General features: G+C 39.9%; 1 protein-coding gene across 1 annotated transcript in view; it reads right to left on the reverse strand.

Moving 5' to 3' along the window:
* Positions 1 to 22,197, reverse strand: part of OFCC1 (orofacial cleft 1 candidate 1) — a 247,041-nt gene that overhangs the window by 156,326 nt on the left and 68,518 nt on the right. Inside the window, exons 8-10 of the mRNA XM_032462476.1 lie at positions 19,059 to 19,135; positions 15,958 to 16,078; positions 13,548 to 13,775 (exon numbers count right to left, since the gene is read on the reverse strand). Coding sequence (XP_032318367.1) covers positions 13,548 to 13,775; positions 15,958 to 16,078; positions 19,059 to 19,135 — 426 coding nt within the window. The remainder of the gene's footprint in view (positions 1 to 13,547; positions 13,776 to 15,957; positions 16,079 to 19,058; positions 19,136 to 22,197) is intronic.

Consider the following 22,197-nt stretch of genomic DNA (forward strand, 5'->3'; position numbering starts at 1 on the left):
CTGACTGCTCGTCAGGATTCCTGGAAACCGAGGAGCTGGGGCTCTCCCTCCACGTGTTTCTCTGAAGCCTGTTCTCTCCTTAATTGCTCACGTTAAGTTCAAGCATCCAAAGCAGACACAGAGCTTACCAACAAAAAAACATATCCACGCCAACAAAACTCCATCAAGCAGCATCCTGAAAAACGTCATCATCCAGCATCCTTAAAGAATGAGTCTTTCTGAGGGCTAGATTTATCAAATAGCTTACAAATTAGTAACTTAGAATAAAAATCTTCCTGAAATAAGGACAAGTCTATGATCTCTCAAACCTACAGTCCCTGAACCTACCTGTGATTTCTCAACAACAAATTAAATTATTTGAGAAACATCAATAATCATACAATAATTTCCTTGAGGACATCATCTCGTGGTCCCTCAAATTTGGTTTATACAGGAATTACTCAAAGGCGTTTATTTAAAATGCAGATTTCTAGGCCTTGTTCTCATCCTTGAATCTGAAAGTCTGGGGTGAGGCTTGGGAATTTGAATTTTTACAAGGTAATGGTGACTCACGTGGTCCTTCAGACCACACTTTAAGAATCATCATCCAATATGGATACAAAGATAAGACAGGTTTGTGTGTCCTTTGTCATACGTCTAATTGACTTCCACAGCTCAGGGCAACCACATCTCTGTCTGAAATCTAACTGATTCATACCTGAATAATTACTGGCTAAAAAATATGACCTTTCCACCATTTTCCATCAAACATGACTGAAATCAAGAGGAAATATATGGCATGTCATCTCATTATATCGCAATTCCATTACCTGACCTCAACCTCAATATGTCATAACTCATCTCTTCACATGCTACTCAAATGTTCAACTAAGAATATTTCACTCTAGGGAGATGGCAAAATCTAATTGAATATTTTAATTTAGAAAATTCAGTTCTGGGATTTCTCCCCCCAACCCCCACTTTTTTTTTTTTTTTTTTTTGACTGTGAAAACAAAAAGTTGAATTTTCTTTTCAGTTTCTCCTTGTTAGGCAAAAGATAGATTTTCCCTTCATTGTCCCTGAGAGTTGAAGACATTGGGGAAAAATTGGGCACAGCCCATTACTTTTACAAACCCCAGTGACTGAGCCTCAATGCACAAAAAGATGGCATTTCTGAACATCTGCAGCATGATTAGATCAAAGACCAACAAATTAACCACAAATGGTTTTACAAGGAGCAGGCAAATACATCATTTGGAAAAAAATTTGGCAATAATTGCTAATCAACACTTTCCCTTTGGGAAACCCACATTGTACCAAAGATCATCTGGCAATAGTATTATTAATGCCAGTGCCACCTTTTACATTTTACAAAGCTCTTACACGCACATTATAACATTTGATCTGCATGCCAACGTAGTTAATATTAGCCCATTTTACAGGTGATTGAAAAAAAAAAGATTTAGAAAAGTAATGATTTGCTCATGTTTTCCCAGCTACTGAATTACTGATTTGACCATGTCAAAAGCTGTATATGACTTTACGGTTTCCCTCCATTCATTCATTCATTAAATCATTTCTGGCACTGGAGATAAAAATAACAAGAAAAACAAGCTGCTTCTTCCTGAGTTACAATCTGATACGGGAGCGGATAAGCAGTAAACAAGACAATGTCAATAGTGAGAAATGTTCTAATTTATCACTGCTGATACTGAAATAATAAAAATAAGTTAGAGATGCACTGGAAAATGACCAGAGGAGGGGCTACTCTGTTAAGAAAATCTTGTCTAGGGAAAGGACACAACCCAGGGCCGTGGTTTGAGGAGGAAACCCACCAGGCAGGAAGCCACACCTAATTCAGCAGGCCTGTAACAAGAATGGGTCCAGAGAACAGACGTGAGGAAGGGTGTAGCTCAGTGGTAGGGTGCACACCTAACATACACGAAGCCCTGGGTTCAATTCCCAGTACCTCCATTAAAAAAGTAAATAAGTAAGTTAATCTAATTACCTCCCCCTATAAAAAAAAAAAAAAAAACCCATAAAAAACAGAGACCAGGAAGTGAGGCTAGACAGAAATACATAAGCAGAAAAGTCTTATGAAATAAAATTAGAAAGGGGGATAGAGGCCAGATCACATGAGGTTTGAAGGCCCAGGTAAAGAATTTGGATTTTACTCAATGGAGAGCCACTAGGAAAGCTTAAGCAAGGCCTTGATGTGATCTGATCTGTAGTTTACTGGGTTGACCTTTATTGGTCCTTGAATTTAGTGATCTTTCTGTTTGAGCATAAATCCTTCTCCTGCCACCACTATAAGCTTTGAGAGCCCCATCAGTTCAGTCATTGACTACTGCTTGGTACATGTATGAGGCAGACGGATAGGAAATGATCGCCAGCCCTGGTCTTTGCAATTAACAGGCCATGTGACCTTGGAGAAATTCTTTACTCTACTCAGCCCTTAGCGACTTTACTCCGTGTTCAAAGGAGAATTGGTGCCTTACAAGTCATTGTAAAGCATTTTGTATAGATGTTGAAATATTAAAACATATTCCCTCTGAATGTGAGTGAGTTCAAATATAGAAGCAAGTTCCTCCCCTTTAGAGAATTCAAAGTGATTTGATTGTTGAATTGCATGCAGAGTGAACAAGAACTACTATTTTGTAACTAGGGCATTCTTAACTCTGAATAAATCAGATGTGAACAGATGTAGGGAACAGACACAAAGGACAAAGATGGATTTATGGCATTTGAAAAGCATTTCCAATAAAATAAAGAATGTGAATCTGCATAAGACACCAAAATTTTTTTTAACTTAAAAAATTTTTTCATCTATATGGCAGTCAATAGTTGTCTACTTGAAGTCTGCAATGTGACTCTTAGGAATATTTAGATTTACTCATTCATTAAAAATATATATATATTTATTAAGATGGGAACATTTCCAGGTGTCAGAGATTCAGCAGTGAAGAGAACAGACCCCAGTCCCTGCTCTCAAGAAGTTTACATTCTGGTGCTGCCAAGTACACTTAAGATTAAGTGACCACCTGCCAATATCGCAGCCTCATTCCCAAATAAGGCTGGTAAAATGATTTGATTGTTGAATTGCATGCAAAATGAACAAGAACTACTATTTTGTAACTAGGGCATTCAACTCTGACTACATCAGATGTGAACAGATGTAGAAAACAGACACAGAGGACAGAGAAAGAGACAGAAAAGAGCGAGGGATTTGGCTTTAGAAATAGAAATAAGACTAGCAAAAATACAAAGGAAAAATATAGGAATTGAAGAGTAATCTACAGATTTGAAAAGCGAACATATCAGTTCTTGCTGCTTCCTTGAGGGTTGGTTGTGAACCTTAGTGTTTGGACTGTGGGGTCATTTACACCTGGGCTTGAATCTCTGTTTCAAAGTCTGGTCAAGACTCCATCTCTAAAACCTCAGTTTCTCTCATCTGCAAAGTGGTTTAAAAATAGATTGCATTGTGTGAAGTTTGCATTGCATGCAGTGATGAAACTGACATACTGTAAGCACTCAACACACATTTTTCTTCCTTTCTGCCAGAGAATACGAGACAAGAATAACATGACTTTTTACACCGATGACCCTGAAATCACTCACATCACCCAGTAACAAGGAGCAGAGACGAAAGGGCAGCAAATAAATGTAATGGAAACTGAGCTTTCTTAGAGGAGAGAAGTCAAGCGTGGATTAACTAATACTTCTCAAAGGGACGTCTTGAAGGGCTGGAGAAACCTAACATAGAGGAAGGTGGTGCATATTCCACATGCAGGATTATGATGATGATGAAAAATAATTACAGTTACTAGATATTTCCTACATGCAGTCCACTATGCTAAGCAATTTATACATCACATTATTTGATCCTCAGAAAATCTCTATGAATTAGGCATTAGATTCCCACTCTATAAATGAAGGAATGGAGGCCGGGGAGATTATGTAGCCTTCCTACAGTGTTGAACACTGAGTAAGTAGCAGAAGCAGACCACTGCTGAAAGCCGAAAATGGTGCCCAGTGACCACCCAGGCCGCTCAGGAAAAGCCATTTGCAATCAAGATTCTCACCAATCTGGGGGAATCCTTGACCAGCAGGAGTGACCATTTCAAGAACTGACAAAAAGGGCCTTCCTCCACTGATATAATGGAAAACTTTTTAAAGCCACGTGATATAATATTCTCCAAGCTATTTATTCTTAATGGCAATAATCAATAATCAATAAAAAGCAACTTTGTTCAGGCTCTAGTTTCCCTAAGACCACTCCTTCCTATGAGTTATGAAAATCATTTCAATTCCTTGATATTAAATGTCACACAGAAAATAACCTCTTGCAAAATGTGGGGCACATCATATTTTAAGAATTAATACATTAGGTCATTTTAATCAGTTTCTGATATATACAGTTTTCAGAAAGCACTTCAGGGAAGAACACTGTGGCCGTGACTAATAATGACAAGAATATGAACTATATTCTTCATATACATATTGGAATCAGAACATTACTGAGGTACTTTACCATCTTAAGTACTGAGGAAGCTTTAAATAAAAAATAAATTTGCCTATTTCACTGAAATTGAGCATCCTTTTTTTCAGGCATAAAACTTCAAACTTATTAATTTCATGGCTATATTTTAAAATGAGTGCCAGTACCCGCCAGATGACTGCATGATAAGTGTCTTAAAATTTCAAGAAAAGGCACTAAATTTTTCACAGTATTTGTGTTTCATTCTCAGTGTAATAAAAATATGCCACCCTTTTAATAATGAATAATAGATTCTCAGTTTGATTTACATGCATGGATTAAATGTCATGTTTGAAAAGTTGCTGTTTTATTCATATTGGATTTCCCTCCAGTAAAACAAAAATGGTGCCCATCTACCACTGTAATGATACCTTGCCACACTGATGTGTAAATATTAACAGGTTGATATACTTCTTAAAAGTCTACAGATCCATGAGAAAGTTCGATAATACAATGATTTGAACTCAGGCTTTCTCTGAGCTTCTGACGTGGTGACCTGTGCCCTATAATTAGCCAAAACCCGCTACATACAAAAGGGACCGGGGAGCCGGGCCTTGTTTCAGCGATGCCAGATTTATGAACTGAATTCTAAAAGGTTGAAGTAAGTGACGCTTCTACTTTCCCACTGAAAGCACTCTTCACTGTCACCAGTTCTTCATGAGTTCTTCAGTTATCTGTTGCTGCATAGCAAGCTACTCCAAAATTTGGTGGCTTGCAACAACATTTTCCTGTACCCCCCAGTGATGTAGATCAGAAAATCAGACATGCCTCAGCAGAGTGACCCATCCACCCGGCACCCTCTGGGGCCACCTGGTGCCACGCTTCTGTTACTGGTGTTCTCCCCTGAGTTTTAAGTGATTATTCATTTATTTATCAGGTCCAGCTCCGCTTTGCACAGTTAGACAGCTGTGCCTAATAAAAGGACGGTGAGAGTGAGTGCACTTAATGCGGCTCCAGAACAGGAGGACGTGCTTGTCGAGAACCAGACTTCTACGAGGACTTTTTAAATTCTCTGATTTTCTTAATAAAGAGCCTATAGTTGCTTTCTAGAATAGAAAGTCCAACACACCTATTTTCACTTGGAAATATCAAAAATCATCTGGAGAAATTTTTGCTCGGTCTTTAAAATAATCGAGTTGGCAGTTAACATAACATCAACTGGTATACATTTGACGAGGTCCCCATGCATGCCTAATTACTCTGGAAGTTTCTAGAAGGCATACCAGAGGGCTCTCATCTATGCTTCCACTAGAGAATGAGCTTGGCTGAGTTTGCTCACGCCTCAAGAAAGTTTATGAGCTCACGTTTCTCTTTAGAAAAAATTTACCTAAAGTATTGTTGTTGTAGATTAAAGAGGAGAGAAGAGACTAAACAAACATGAAGTTGTAAACCATAAAATATTGACATTTATTTTCTTGCTCATTACCAGTGATGGGCTCTCCATATATAATTAATATATATTTTTCTCTAAGTTGATTTGTTTCATCTCAATCAGATTTATTCCTATTTTAGAAGCCACTGATACCAAGATTTAGCTTTTAAGATTATCTTCCCATGTCCTTGTAGTACTCATTGTTGGGTAACTGAATTTACATTAAACCAATAAATACAGGCGGCCTCTGCCCTCAGACAACTGAAATCTTGTTGGAGCTAAGCGATGTGTATGGACAACAGCAAAAGTGATTGAGTTTGGAAGTTGAAGGGTAAGTAGGAATTAACACTGAGAACAAACGCCCAATGGCACACCAGAACTTGGAGGATATATGGAACCTGGGCACAGCTAAAAGGGTGGTCGGGTGGCTGGGTCCATGGAGGGAGGCTGGCTCTGTCTGACGAGCGTGAGAATGTGGAGGGAGTCTGAGGCTACATTACCAGCATCTTTGAATCCATGGGAAGAAGCTTAATTGATCCCAAGAGCAATGGGGAGTCAACACATAGTTTTAAAAGGGAAGTGATGAAGTGATGTGATGGGAAGACTGTTTTAGATAATGATGATCATGGAGACATTATTGATCCACGAGGGTTAGCAAAAAGCCCTTCATGGAGTGAGAAAGCAAGACCTGAGCATCCAGAGTTAAAAGGCAATGGCTTCATTCCCAACATTGTCCTAGTAAGCCGTAAGAGCTTGGGTAACTTGTGTTATTTCTCCAAAATTCAGTTTCTCATCTGTGAAACAGAAATATTCATATCTATTGTTTTTTCAGGTTAAATGTCATAATATTGGTGAAGGCAGTAAACTCTACCTTGGTCTAAAAATACTTTACTGGTTTTAGAAAGAACAAACTAAATATTATGCATCATTGCCCATTTACCCTTCCAAACAATATAATCATGGGCATGCTAGAAAGAAAAATAGTAATGACATACTTCAGTTAAACAAAACTTCATTTTAGGCATATATTTGGGTTTCGTTTATTGCTTGTTTTTAGAGCTGGTTTGTTCTTAATTTAAAAATATTTAGCCCTTGCCTTATTGATGGTAACATAATAAGATGGATGAGATAAAGCTTCTTGTGATGACTATTTTATGGTTGAGATAATCGAGGCACAGGGACATTGGGTGACAGCTCTAAGTCACTTTGCTAAGTAGATTTTGACACCAGAATTCAAATCAAGGTGAAGAGCACACACTTAACCACCATCCCACCATACCTTGGCCTCCCATATGTATTCTTCATGTTTCAATACATAAGAAAATTTTCTATGATAGCATTTCCAGGAGATTTTATTAGTAATTAAAATGTATTTTACTTTCTTTATCCAAAGAAAAAGCCTTAGCTCAAATAAGTAAAGAGCAGATCCTCTTGAACTTAAGAGACAGACAAATGCCTGCTCCTTGTGATTCCGTCATCTGGTGCCTGTGTTATCACATCCTGTTTTTTGACATCCCTTTTCCTGTAGCTTTTTTGCCATAGAGTGTGCTTTCAAATAACCTGTCCAATGAGATTATGTCATGTGTTTGACTTCTTTCTTAAGGAATTCTCAGGATTGCCATAATTTAAGGGGGGAGGGTGTAGCTCAGTGGTAGAGCGTGTGCTTCGCATGCGTGAGGTCCTGAGGTCAATCCCAAGTACCTACATTAAAAATATATATATAATGAACAAATAAACCTAATTCCTTACCCCCAAAATAAAAAAAATTAAATTAAAGAAAAAGATTGCCACAATTTAGTGTAAGACAGACAAATGATTTTCTGCCTTTAGTATTCATAAAATTTCATCATTCATACTGACAGGTGATCAAAAAACAAACAAACAAACAAACAAACAAAAACAACAAAAAAACCCAGATGTACTTATCAAATAGAATGGGGTTAAGTACCATAAAATTCAAGTGATTTTTTTTTCCCTTGGTTACACAAACACTTAATCCAAGACATGGTTTTCCTTTCTATGTGGTATAGGGTAATGTGAAAAATAAAATATATAAACCTAAATTGAAGGAAACCAACGTCTTAATGGAATCATTATAGAAATTGTTCCAGAAGGCTACATCCTTCCATAAATAATAACCCTGTAATGTCAGCAGATTCAGAGTCAGCATGGGTTACCTGCTCCACGCAGAGGCCTGGCCAGGTTCGGTAGACGTGCCTGAGGCTTAGCCCAAATGAGCACATGACCTTTCAGAAATTTTTTAAATTCATTAATCAATGTTCTTTGCCTGAATTTTGCTGGTTTTGCCTCTTTAACCTATCATTTATATCCTTTTTTAAGCTGGTCAATTCCTATACCCAACGGAAGTAAGAACTGTAAGCATAACAGTTCTGTCTAATAATTAACTAAATGTTCTTTCAGCCCAGGTATCATTACCAACATTCAAGAACGGTATTTTAAAATGTCACCCTTTTGGGTGATAAGACAGTTATAAGATAATGATCACTGCAATTCTTAACATGTGACTTCACATTAAAAAAATTAAACAAAATAAACTTTAAAAAAGTAAAAAGTACTCTAATACATTTTCTCTTCCAGCCTAAAAGTTCCATGTTTATTTATCCATATGAATGTATTAGGAGCCAAGTCTAACCTAAGAAAGAGCACAATCTTTCACCAGATTTCCAAAGGATCTGTCCAATGTTTTTATAATGATATTTTCCTAATTTAATGTTTTCCTACAGTAATGTTTTCTATAACTTTTTATCTTTCTAACAGTGAACAAGATGGATTCAAACTGATTCCCATGAATCAGTGGTTTCCAAACCATGACGTTCATGTCTTGTGAAAGGGGAAATGCCTAGTCCCAACCCTTGATTTAACTTTTTATTGAGTTAATTAGTTGGAGAAATAATCATTTAATTATACAAAATATATGGTCATCTATTATTTCTTTTGCTATTCAAGTGCTCCTAATTGCCTGATACTTTATTAAAATTGAGTAGAAAAGGGATGCTTTTATTTATTTAATATTATTTAATATTTAGTATTCCTTGGTAAAATTATAAAACATTTCAAATATAAAAGTTGCAAAAGAATAATACCAGATGGCATTCATTCTTGCATTCTTCCTTGTTCTTGAAAGGTAGCCTTTGTTAATTCTTGTAGCAAGGTTCTCTGAAGGGTATATTTATTATGCGATGACTGACATGTGTACCCCCACAAAGAAGATATACTGCAATCCTAACCCCCCCTGCACCTCAGAATGTGGCCTTGTTTAGAAATAGGGTCTTTGCAGATTTAACCAAGTTAAGATGAGGTCATTAGGGTGGGCCCTCATCCAATATGACTGGTGCCCTTATCTAGAGGGAAAATTTGGACACAGACAAACACATACGAAGGAAAGATGATGTGAAGATAGACTCACAAGGATATTGCCGTGAGAAGACAGAGGACTGGAGTGATGCATCGACAAGTCAGGGAACACCTGGGGCCACCAGAAGCTGCGAAAGAGGCACAGAACGGCATCTTAAGAGTCATCATGGTACCGCCGGCACCTTGAGTTCAGACTGTTGGCCTCTAGAAGTGTAAGATGATGAAATTCTTTAAGCCACTAGGTTCGTGGTACTTTGTTTTGGCAGCTTTAGGAAACTAATACAACATTCTTAGCCAAAAACGTTTCTACTCATTTGGAACATCCTGCCCCAACTCTTGAATAAGTTAAGTAAAAATCTTTTTAAATTAATTCTCTCCCAGGATTTTGCATAAATTGTTGTGTTGAGTCCTCTGCCGTTGGTTTCTGCAGTTTCACTAACGTGTCCACGCGTGGATGGTTTTACTTTGTCCTGCTCAGAATTTCTGCTCCATTAATCTAAGAGTTTGTGTCTTCCAGCAAGTCTGGGAAATTCGTAGCTGTTATCTCTTCACGTAAGGTTTCTTTTCCCTTCCCCTCTATGGTCTACTTCTGAAAGTTGTGTAAGATGTATGTTAGACCTTCTCTTCCACATACTTTCACACCACCTCACCTTTCCATTTCTTCCCTCTGTGTTCTAGTCTGGGAAATTTCCTCAGATTTGGGTCCAGTTCATTATATCTCTGTTTGGTGGGTCTAATCTGAGTAATATATCTTTGGAATTTTTAGTTTCAACTAGTATATTTTTCCATCAGGAGAAATAAAATTTAAAGCACAGCCCAGCTAGAGGAAGAGAAATTTCGATTTCCCTCTGTTGGAAGGCAGATTTTTTGGTCTAGTCTATCCCTTTTACATTAGCCTTGGCTATCCTAGATTTATGCAGGAGACTTTCTTTCAACAACCATAACTCATGAACCCAAGGCCTCATCTCCTGAATGGCCACTGAAATCCAAAATTTTAGATTAATAAGATTGGTAATTTCTTCTCCCCTCTCCTAGGCAGTCAGAGTCTCGGTTTACCCATTCCCTGTAGGGTTTACAGTTTCTCCTTCATTTCTGACTTTCAAGGAAGGTCCTTTCTTTCTTGAGTGTTTCTCTGATGCACCTAAAAACTCCTATCTCATTTAGAATTTCCAAATGTTTATAGAACATAAGCTGAAAACAAAATACGCCTTTGACTTCTGATTCTGGCAGGATGATGGACTAAGATGATATGAACATTTAATTTAGTTTATTATCCTGCCAGAGCTGAAGGTCAAGAGGCATAGTTGGGGGCATATTTCTTCCCAAAGATCCTAGCCTTGTGGCTATTAATGAATACACTCAACACAGAAGGCAAGATTTCTATTTGAAAGCTTTTGAGGATTAATGTCAAAAGATAAGGAGGTTCCAAACATCTCCACCAAGGAATTATGGGGCATCGTCAAGCCAGATGAGACCAGGTTTAGAGTCCGTAACTATTTAATTTAATATGATTCTTGCAGGAACTCAAATAAGGGAGTGGTTATTACCTCATTTTATGTGAGGGGACTGAAGCTGAAATTTGTCAGTTAGCTCGTTGTATTTGACCACCTCCATCTTACAATACAGGAAAACAGATGTTAAGGTGTGGAAACACTGGGGACAAAATCCAAGCAGTAGTACCGGAAGCAGTATGTGGATGTTTGGAGTGACACAACCTGGAGCTTATCAACATATCTGCTGCCTCCCTCAAGGGGCTTCTCAAACTCTGTAAGCAAACTTTTCACCTTAACTTTCAAGTGTTTGCCTCCTGGCCCAACCTTTGATGCTGTAACATCTTCCTCTCACTCTAAGATTGGTTAACAATGTAACACTACAGACGGATAAATGCAGACATTTCCTCAGCAAACTCTGGTGCTTCTGCAACGAGGACTTGCCCTTTCATTCGGTAAAAACCTTCTCTGTACCCGCTATCTGCACAGGAATGGGAGACCGTCTCTCCCAGCAGACACTGGGAAGATGCCCTGCTCTCTCAAAGGACCATATGAAGCCAATTTCTCCTGATCGTGGAGTAAGAATAGAAATGACCGCATCTTAGGCTTGTTTGCTAAAAGTAACGATGTAAATATCTTCAGTGCCCCCATGTCAATGACATACACCAGCACGTTTGTATGCCTTTGTGTGTATATTCCAATTACTGGAAAATTACATTTCTTTAAACCTTGCTGTTTTAACCGTCAGTCTCCCACAAACTGCTCGCAGGGTGACTGGCAGGCAGAATCGTGTGGTTAGAGAAAAACCTTGCTAGAACTCATTGGAATGAGCAGAACTTTGAGCAACAGCATTTTTATTCTGAAATCAAACAGCCTCAGATGACTTCTCTTTCCTGTCAAGCTGTAGAGGTATGGGGACTTGTTTTTGTTTTGGTCTTGAATTTTTGTACTTTTCTTATATACACTGAATGTGAAACAGCCTAGTAGATTTCTTTGGGGAGTCAGGATTTTGTTAGGTGATACCAAGGGATGGATGTAACTCAGTGACATTCTGTCAGGCTGTTAAAGAATAAATTTTCCTTGGCTGTGGCAGGAGGTAATTATTTCGGTTTGTTCGCTTCTGACACAGGGGAGGAAAATTTGGGGTTGTTATTTCAACTATTCCAAGGTACTGTTTGCTCTGTTTGGCAGGAAAGGAAAAATGCATTTCCCTGTTGGATGAACGACCAACCTCTGCTTTCCCCTGGGGACCGGATGCGCTCCTCAGCACCGTGAACGTTTTTTTGCAACATCAGTTTCTTAGTGGTTTTGCTCCCTGTCCCTGAAGACATTCTTGATGCACCTCTTCTTCTTCTAGTCCCTCCTGACATTCAACCTGTAGCGCTCATTCAATGGCACGCGAGGAACAGTCTCAAAGCAAACACAGCCATGTACGTGGCTTCCACACTCAGAGTTCACACTCCTAGGGGGTAACCGGGGTTGGGCATCTAAACCAATCATAGCAATAAGTTATTTATGCAGACGGCTCTAGGCAGCAAGCTCTGTGAATGGTAATTTTTTTGGAGCCTAGCTCCAAGCTTTAAAATTGTAGGTACTTAATTATAATGTATGAAAAGGATGGAGTTGCCGGTTAGGTGCTGAGTAGATCCTTTTTTTTAAAATTATGAACTGAAGTCTTATCTAGCACCACATTCCCGAAATCGCTCTGAGATGAACAGTGAGAACCAAGATCTCAGCCAAGGGGCTGAGCTACACCTGCTGCCTTCTTGTGCTCTGTCCTCAGAGTCTGGCTCCGTGGCGGCTGCGGGCTCCCCCCAGGGAGAAAGTCCTTTGCAAGTCCAGCCCTGACTGACGCCTCCCACCTGTGCCCCACACTTCTCACAAGGCTTTTGGGATCATTCATTGGAGAAAAACAATTGTTCATCAACATTGTTCTCAAGCAAAGGTTAATTTGAAAGTTAGTTATTCAACATAAAAGCATTTGTCATATAAATTAAAATGAAAGTCCCTTGGCTGAGAATTTATGGACTTCACCATCGAAGAGACACAGGAATTATAACAACAATCGTCACAGAAGCTTCTGAGCTCCCACTAGGTCTCGGGCTGTGTGTTTCCACAAGTAGCACCTCAGCTGTTTCTTGCAATGCCTCTGGCAGGCAGGTATTTTTATTCCTATTTCACAGACGAGCCAACTGAGGCTTGCTTCCTCAGTGCACCTTGTCAGCCCCGGAGCCCTGGGATACCCTCGTTTGACTCTAACAATGTTTGTTTGACTCATTCAAATTAACAGCATAAGAGGCAGTTCCATACGTGTGACGAGTCTGCCCTCTTGCCCGGCATCAACGGCACAAGCACAGATAAGGGTTCTGGGAATAACCCAGCCCCTTCCTTTCCTCCCCTCGGGCTGGAGCTCCCTGTCTGGGTCTGCCTGGCGCTGATGCCCGAGGAAAGCTAAGTGTCTCCTCTCTGCACACAAAATACACATGTTCATGATCTCTTGGCATGTAAATCCTGAAAAGGCAAAGAACTGTATCAAGCATGCACATGTGTGTTCTTGATAAACAAGGATTGCATTCCATCTTACACAGGATTTGGGGTCGGTGTCCCACCCACGACACGGCATTTGGCTCACAGGTATTTGCTGAATGAATGAATAAAATCCTCTCTGTTTACTATACAAGGTTGATTACCTAAAGCTGCATCACTGGAGATGAAAAGCTGGATGGACAGGGAGGGCGGGGAAGCTAAATAAAAAGTGATACTTGTATAAAAAGACTAGCACATAAAGACTTACCACATAAAGGCTTTCGTGGAAATACAGTCCCACGTTGTAAAAGTTTGCATCATGCCTCACTGGGTGTGTTCTGGTCTTCAGATGTTCAGTCTGCCACCAATGCAAGACATAGCCACCCAGTCGATGAAGCAGGGACACTGTGAGGAAGTAGGAGCCTCGGGGAGCTTTGTTCTTGAGACCCCTTATACACTTCATCTGCATCTGAAGAGGCTGAGGGGACCCGGGGTTCTGTTCAACCAAAAGAAAAGACAGGTTTCTTGAATTTCTTGAATTACGCAGGAACTGGGTAAAAGCACACAATTAGCTGCAGTGAGCTTCTCAGGGAGGGAAAAAGCAGACAATTATTTTTGTCCAACCTGTAATTGTCAGGCGTTAGCCATGATGACAGAGGAGGACACACGACATATAATTAGGGGTCAAAAGGCAAGCCTGCCGAGCATGCGAGGGAAAGTTTGGCCAATTTTTAAGCATGGTATGCTAATGATCTGTGACATCAGAAACCATTCATCTATTATAAGAAGATAGAATTAACGGGGAACCAACACTTCTAAAAACCACACAGCAGCCTCCTGAGGTACCTAGGATGAGTGAATGCAGGCCGTTAAGTTTGAAAAGCGACAGCCCTTCCCTCTAACGCTAGCACGGACCATGTGCCGCTTTGACGAGTGGTGCGCAAACTGGTCAGACTCCCACCACACCTGATCGAGTACTTTCACTGGATTTAAGCATGAGGTCACTCTGCCCCACAGGTTGCAAATGAGAGTCAAAGAAGCAAAGCATTTCAATATGCTCTAACTTAACACTGGGTACAAATTGCATGTCACTAAAGAATATGATCCCAGAATATTTTACAGGACATTTGAATTCCATTGCTTTCCCTTTAGGTGAGAGAAACAGGCCATTCATTTTCAGTAAATGCTGAAAAGTTTGTCCAAGTTGATAAGATATTTAATGGACTATCATTTCAGATTACACAAAAATTAAACTGGGATTATTAAGAACTCAAATGTCATTAAGTCATGTTTTCCATACTCACAAGTCCCTAACAGTCTTCAGAATCATTTGACCTCGAAGAATTCTCTATTACATTGTGCTTTAAGCAAAATTAATGTCATTTTTGGAAGCAGGTCACTCTGCTGGTCACCCAGTTTAACAGCACCACCCGTTAATCTGCAGTCAACAGTAAGCACATTGTAATCCTGCCTACACTTTATTCTGTGAGAGATAATCTATATTTCCACGTAGACAGTACGCTTCTGAAACCAAATCACAGTGAAACAAAGTGCAAGTTGCTAAAATTCTTTTGTTTTTTCATACAAGTCATACTTAAAAACTAATCAGAGCAACAAATATTTTTTTCGTTTAATTAGAAAATCTTAATTAGCAATAAAGACTTAACCTTAATATTTTGGTTTCCAAAAATATTTTTTAAATTAACCCATATGAATAAATAAGACAATCTCTTTAAACCTCAAGGCAGGATTACTGATGCAGGCCGACTGAGTTATTAAACACATTCTAAATTAAACGCCTCTATGAATTTTATACTGAAATATATTGTGATAGTTTTGCATGCCAAATGTGACATTTTGTATTTTAGATTCATCTTCCGGAGTAATTTTGGAAATGTCATACAAACAAAGATTTTGTCATTTACCAATGGAATTACTACGCGTGGCCGCTTAGCCAGCTCTTTGCTGGCTTTCGTGGTTGTTTCAAGTCAGCAAGCCATAAAAAATCTTTATCTCTCTGAAACACAGCAATTTGGAAGATAATCGAATGGTGACTAGGGGGCAGAAATGCCAGTCTGAGGAATTATACCACAATCTCTCTTGCATTTACAACCTTCCTCAGAGCGGGTGTCAGCCGGGTAGGAGAGGAGATAGAAGATTCATCAAATCTCAAGCCTCGTTGCATTTGCATGGTGGCAAGTCGCCCTCACTGTCCAGGGAGAGACCAGCCTGGGACCATGGACACCGTTTGGAGGAATTTCCAGTGGCTTCGTGTTGGAGCGTGTTAGTCATTCTTATTTTAGCCCAGAATTGCCCTCAAAATTAGTTATTAAGACCTGCTAGAACTCTGCTTCTCTTGAGGGTCCTACAGGAGGAAGAGCACAACAGGAAAGTGAGTCTGACTGATTCTTTTTTGTTTCACAAATTACTGCAGGTGGTTCACAACGCCGTCTTAGTTTCCGCTGTACAGCATAGTGGTTCAGGTGTGCACACACACACACACATTCCTTTTCACCGTCTTTTTCATCATAGACCATTACCAGGTACTGAGTGTAGTTCCCCGTGCTCTACGGTAGGACCTTGCTGTTTATCTGTTTTACATATAGCAGTTAGCATCAGGGCCATTGACCTTACATCTAACTTTTCATGTCAGAGGAGAAAGGTCTCGAGAGCCTCACCTTCCAGCAAGACCGAGCTGCTCCCTTTGATCCGTGGGTGACCTCCGTGAGGGTACCGAGCTCCGCGGTGCTGCCTTCTTTACAAACACCGAGGTCTGCAGTTAGCGGCTGGCGGGGAGCTCTGCAAGGAAGAGGGGAGATGGGAGGAAGAGACACTGACAATGGGGGATAATGGAAAGGTTTGCCTTTGGTACATTTTGTCAGAATAACTGGCAATTAGACAAACACCATATTACAGATACTGCAGTTGATGACAGCTGGGAGGTGAGCAGTTTCTGAAATGAGATCCTATAAAATATGGCTTGGCAGGGAGGGTGTAGCTCAAGTGGTAGAGCGCACGCTTAGCATGCGCAAGGTCCTGGGTTCAATCTCCACCACCTCCTCTGAAAAACCAAGATAAACCTAATTACCTCCCTCCCGCCAAAACAAAATAATTAAGTAATGTATTTTAAAATATGGTTCTATGTACTAACCTCTGATCTCCCAACAATTAGAAAATAGCTTGCTTCAGAAATTACCAGAAGATCAAATATTTGATAAAACGTGTTGCCACTTAATTTTCTACCCCTGCCCCTTTAATCTTACAAATTGTTAGAGACACTGTGGGGGAAATTATTTAAATAGGTGAATAGAAAATAGAACATAAACTTTTCCTTCTTTTTTTTCTTAATGCAATGCCCAGAGATCAAGATCTATTTCTACCCTCAGAATGTTCCCCAGGCTCTTTCCCCCTATTAACATTTACTGAACTTGATCTGAGGTTCTTCGCTATTGACTTTTTTTCCTTTTTCTTTCTTTTCTTTTTTTTTTTTAAAGCTTCGTAAGTCCTAACAGCCAGCATTCCCCTGCTTTTTCCCAAATTCATCTGAATTAAGAAGGATCTTGTATTTCACATCTCCTGACTTAAGCTTAATTCCATCAGAGGGCCATCTGTGACAATGACAGCATCCCCACCAGAGGAGTGGCCTTTTTGGATCTCACAGCTGATTCAGTTTCCTGGGATGGAAACAATTCCCCTTAATTGGGTTAGAGCTACACTGACACAAGGGTTCATTAGGACACCCATTTGCTGGCAATTCAATTTCAAATTAAATACACTTTGTTGTAGATTTTATTACTTTTAAACTACTGTATCTATTGTCTGTAACGGCCCTATTATACAGTTATGAAGGTAACCTGATTTCATTAGCAAACATCAGACATGTGATATTAACCACACTGAGATGTTTTCCTCAGTTTCTTTCTTTGTTCCCTTGGCAAGGATTGTAAGGCACTCATGAAATATCCTAGGAACTTAATCTAAATAATTAGATGCTGAATCCATGATAATCATTCTAAAGGGGAAAAAAAACAACCACCACCACCACCACCACGGTCCTCGGTTGTAATTCCAGTTCTTTGTGATTAAAAGTTCTCTAAAAATACCTTCCTTGGTTCGAAAGGAATGCAATGCACATTAAAAGGTTAACACATAGCTTTTACATGATACCAGGTGCCTGAGATGTCTAGTGACCTGTCCCCATGGAGCCGTCACACCCTCGACCAGGAGCCACACCAAACATCAGCCCACCTTTGAATCAGGCCCTGTGCCATGGTATTTTTTTTTCTCCTTGTACACAGCACTTATTAAATTTGTCATTATATAAATATGTGTATGTTTGTGCATTATATGAATTTAAATTTTATCAAAATCTCCCCACCAAAGTCACCCATTAGGCCACATCCCAGAGATAAAAACTGGTAAAATACTGAAGTCCGTTCTTCACAGCTGGGTAGCTAGACACTTTTTTTTTTTCCTTTACAGAATGAGGCTGATGCTGTAAATATACTGTAACTTGCATTTGTCACTTTGTGTATTATAGGTATTTTCCAAGAGATTAATCTTTTTTCTTAGCATAATTTTTTAGTGATGACAGTGTTTAATTTTAAACTCCTACCATAATTTATTTAAAGACCCCCTTGTTGTTGGATATTTAGGTTAGTTCCAATTCTCACTACTGTAAGTTAGCCTATAACTAGCTTGCTTGCATATAACGTGGCGTAGACCTCCCTGGCCACTCTCCTGGGATAAAGCTCCAGCACTAGAAATGGTGGCTGTGGGAGCTATGTTAGTCTCCACCTTACTGAGTACCAAAAGGACACATCAGCAGTATATAATCCTGCCTGCACTGGCCTGGTCTCTCGGGTACTGGACAGTCTTCATAGAGAGACAGGTCCCACTCCAGCTGAAACTTTATTTTCACCGCTGGTTGGATTAGAAGTGAAGAAAAAAGGCGGTGAATGAATAGCACTGACGTACAACGAGGTTTCTCAGCCTCCGCACTGCTGACATTTTGAGCCACATAGTTTTTGTTGTGGGGGCCTGCCCTGTGCATTTATAGATGGTTTAGCAAGACCCCTGGCCTCTGCCCACTAAATGCCATTAATAGCCTCCTCCCTAGGTCCAGTCGTGAAAATCAAAAATGTCTCTGGTCATTGCTAAATGTCCCCTGGGGGCAAAATCAATCCCAGCTGGGAACCACTAATGTGCAGTATTCACTAGTATTCATTTTGTGCTTAGCATGCTCAAGGCAGTCTTTGAAATATGTTGTATTTATTATCTCATTTAACCCTTCAAAGAATCCACCAAGGTATTATTCCCTTAACTGATGAAAAGCTGATGCTAAGGAAAGTTGAACATCTTGTTTGATGTCACAGAGTCAAAGAGAGTGAAGCCTAGACTCAGAGTGACACCATCCCACCTGAGCATCTCCTCTGAACCTACACCCACCACCTCTGCCTCTCCTGCTCTGGGCTGGAGGGGCAGCAACTGCCACATCCAGATCTTAGATGCTCCCGCACTGGACCAAGGAGCTGGATATTTTCAGAGAGACAGATAAGCACATACTACCTTTGCTAAAAAGCCCCATCCGCAAACTGTTGTATACGACTGAAAGGGCACAGATGAGTCCCGGGAGGGAATCGGGGCGTGGTTCTCACAAACCTGAACCTTACGGTGAATCAAACGCAGGGGGTGCTTATCTCCTCTAATTGGCCCACATTTAGTCCACAGCAAAACAAACAGAATAAAATGCATGACATGTACCACTAAGGGGACGTACCTCTCGGCCGTTCCGTCAGTCTTCAGACACGACATAGGAATGTACTCAGTGAGCCCTTCCCCTTCAACTTTCAACTCCTGCGTGAAAGGAAACAGAAACGAAAAAAAAAAAGAAAAAAGATTCAAAGTACACTTGAAACATCTATGTAAAAGTTGGCTTTCTAAGATCAGGGTATGCTGACTCTTAAAAGTTAAGGTTCCAACTAAGAACATGGGAATTATACTGTTGGTAGCCACCTTATTATGGAATCTTGAGTTTTCTTACTCTGCTTAGTTACTTTTTGTCCAAGAAGATAGAAAGAATAGTAATCTATATGGAAAAAAAAAAAGAGAGAAATGCCTTGTGGATAACAACACAGCTTTCTTTATCTCTGTTTCCCTATTTTTCCCACCACACACACACACCCTACAATAATACAGTTTAACAAAATGAGAATGCCTATATGGTCAGATGTGTAGCATGCTAGAGATGTTAATAATAATTGTGGCCGTATACTTTATCATCCAATCCAGGACATTTGGGCTGTTAAGAGGCAAACTTCATCGTTCTAGGACAACAGACAGAACGCAGGACTATCTCATGCAAACTATACTCCATAGTAACCTTATCAAAAACACTCCTCCAGATGTTCTGAAAAAGCTATCATGTAGGCAATACTAACATATTTAGTGAAAGTGAGTGATGAGAGAATGAGAGACAGAGAGAGAACCCAGGATGGAAGCTGCAGACCTTTACAACCTAATTTTGGAAATGATGTACCATCACTTCCACTGCATGCTATTGGTCATACAGATCAACCCTGGTACAGCGTGGGAGAGAATTACACAGAGGCGTGAACAACAGGAGGCGGGAATCATGAGTCCATAGTAATTACGAAATCCAGACGGCCAAATGTTGGTACTTTCTTGACTAAGTCTCAAGATCTGGGAATAATTCTCTGTGGCTCTCGACTCTGTCCTCTGGACCTTTAATATCAGCTTCTGGATCTTCCTTCCTTTTTTCATGAAAGGTAGCTCATGTTTGCAGCTAAGTAGCTTTCTCAGCTGGCTTCCTGCTAGTAGAATGTTGGAGTCCAAAAGGCTTTTTTAATTTTTTCCTCTCTCTGTTCCTTTCAATTAAAGCAGATGATTTTTCTGCTTACATACTTCCATTTAAGACTCTGTAGATCTCCCATGAATCCTAGTGGAGTCCACCTCATTAGACAGAAGCCAAACCCACAAATCTCTTTAGGAGAAGACCTTCTCCTTCACAGGCTGCTACTGACAGGATAAGGGGCAATAATCTTATGTCCCCTAGAAATCCTATTGCTTGATTTAGAGGCACTGGCAGGTGCACGCTTGATCTCTTTAAAATGCCTTTTGTCTGAGTGAATAGTATTCTGAGGTATCACCTCTGGTATTTCTGAAGCCTCAACAAAAGATTTGACTGTCACATTCTTACTTTCATCCTTGAGCTATATTTTCCTGGTATCCGATCTTTGCGCCGAAGACACTTCTTTATTTTATCACTGCCTAACATCTTGCGAGGCTGAGAAATCTAGAAAACAGCAAGTCATGACTCATTCTGTTTAGAAGTCCTTTCTTGAGTTTCTCTCTCTCCCCTCGCATTTTACAAGCAGCAGCAAGGAGAAAGCAGGCGGCACTCCCAATCCTCCAGTTAGAAATCTCCTGAGCTGGACCAACCAGTTCATTATGTACTTTTTCTACTTTCCACATAACTACAGGCAACAGTGTTGCTAAACTCTCTGACACTCTGTAATAAAGATTTCCCTTCCTCTAATTTCCAATGAGCCTTCACCTCGCATCCTTCTCAAAGATCATGAGGCTTCTAGCACCATCACCTTCAAAGTCCTTTAGCTTTCACTGACACTCTGCTCAAAGTCCACTGCACAGTTTCAGTGCACTCTCACATTTTAAGTTTTGTTACAGCAATACTCCCACTTCGAGGTGCCAAAATATGTACTCATTATTTATTGCTCTATAACAAAGTATCTAAAACTTAGCAGCTAAAACCCACAAACATTTACTATTTCACACAATTTCTGAGGATCAGAAGCCCAGAAACCACTTAGCTGGGTTTTCCTGGCACAGTCTCTCGTGAGGCTGCAGTCAAGCTCTCAGCTGCGGTTTCCAAGTTCTCAGGGATCAACCGAGGCTGGAGAATCTGTTTCCAAGCTCAGTCATGTGTGTTAGCAGGTCTCAGATTTTTGCTAACTGTTGGCCAGAGTTATCTATGAAAATGTATAGGAAATGTGAAGTATTGTAACATGTTGGTATAGAGGAGAAGATTTACCAGGGTGGTACACCAGCAATGGTGTTGTGTTATATACTGTGCTGGGCTTGGATAAATAAAATTCTTAATGCAGCTCTGCCAAGAGGGCTTCTAAAATAGGTATGTGAGATCAAATAAAATAGTAGATATTCTCAAGTTTATTACATACTAGTTTAGAGTGAGATTTCATAAAAGTCATGCTAATCTACACTCACTGAGCACTTACGCTGTGCTGGACAGTGTACTTCATTCAGTCTCTCATTCTACAAGTATTTGCTGTGGGTTTGCTTAATGCCAGACAGTTCCTGCTGGAAGGCAGGAATCCAGTGGTAAACACACACACACACACACACACACACACACACACACACACACACACACACAAATATCTGACATTATAAAGCCTTCTATTTGATGGACCTGATAAATAAAAAACAAACTTGAGGAATGAATAAAACAATAGTAATATGGTAAGCACAATGGAGAATAGAATCTAAGGGACACTATTTTTAGGAGAGAAGGAAATGATCAGGGAAGACAGTGATTTCTAAAATGAGACCTGAGGGGAAAAAAACACTTAAGCTATGCAGATATTAGGAGAAACTGATCATTCTAGGCAGAGAGAGCAGCATGTGCAAAGGTCCTGAGGTAGGACATAGTTTTGTGTATTTTAGAAATACTGAAAGAAGATCCATGTGACTTCAGTTCAGCCACCAGAAGAGGATACTGGGAAACTGGATTAAAAACATAAGCCAGAACCAGACCCTGCTAAACCTGGAGGTAAGGTTAACTATATGTTACATGCAATTGGGAAACCATTAAAGGGTTGAAGAAAATGAGTGATACTGTCTGATTTCTACATACCATG

This window comes from Camelus ferus, chromosome 20, assembly GCF_009834535.1.
Source record: "Camelus ferus isolate YT-003-E chromosome 20, BCGSAC_Cfer_1.0, whole genome shotgun sequence".
Taxonomy (NCBI): Eukaryota; Metazoa; Chordata; class Mammalia; order Artiodactyla; family Camelidae; genus Camelus; species Camelus ferus.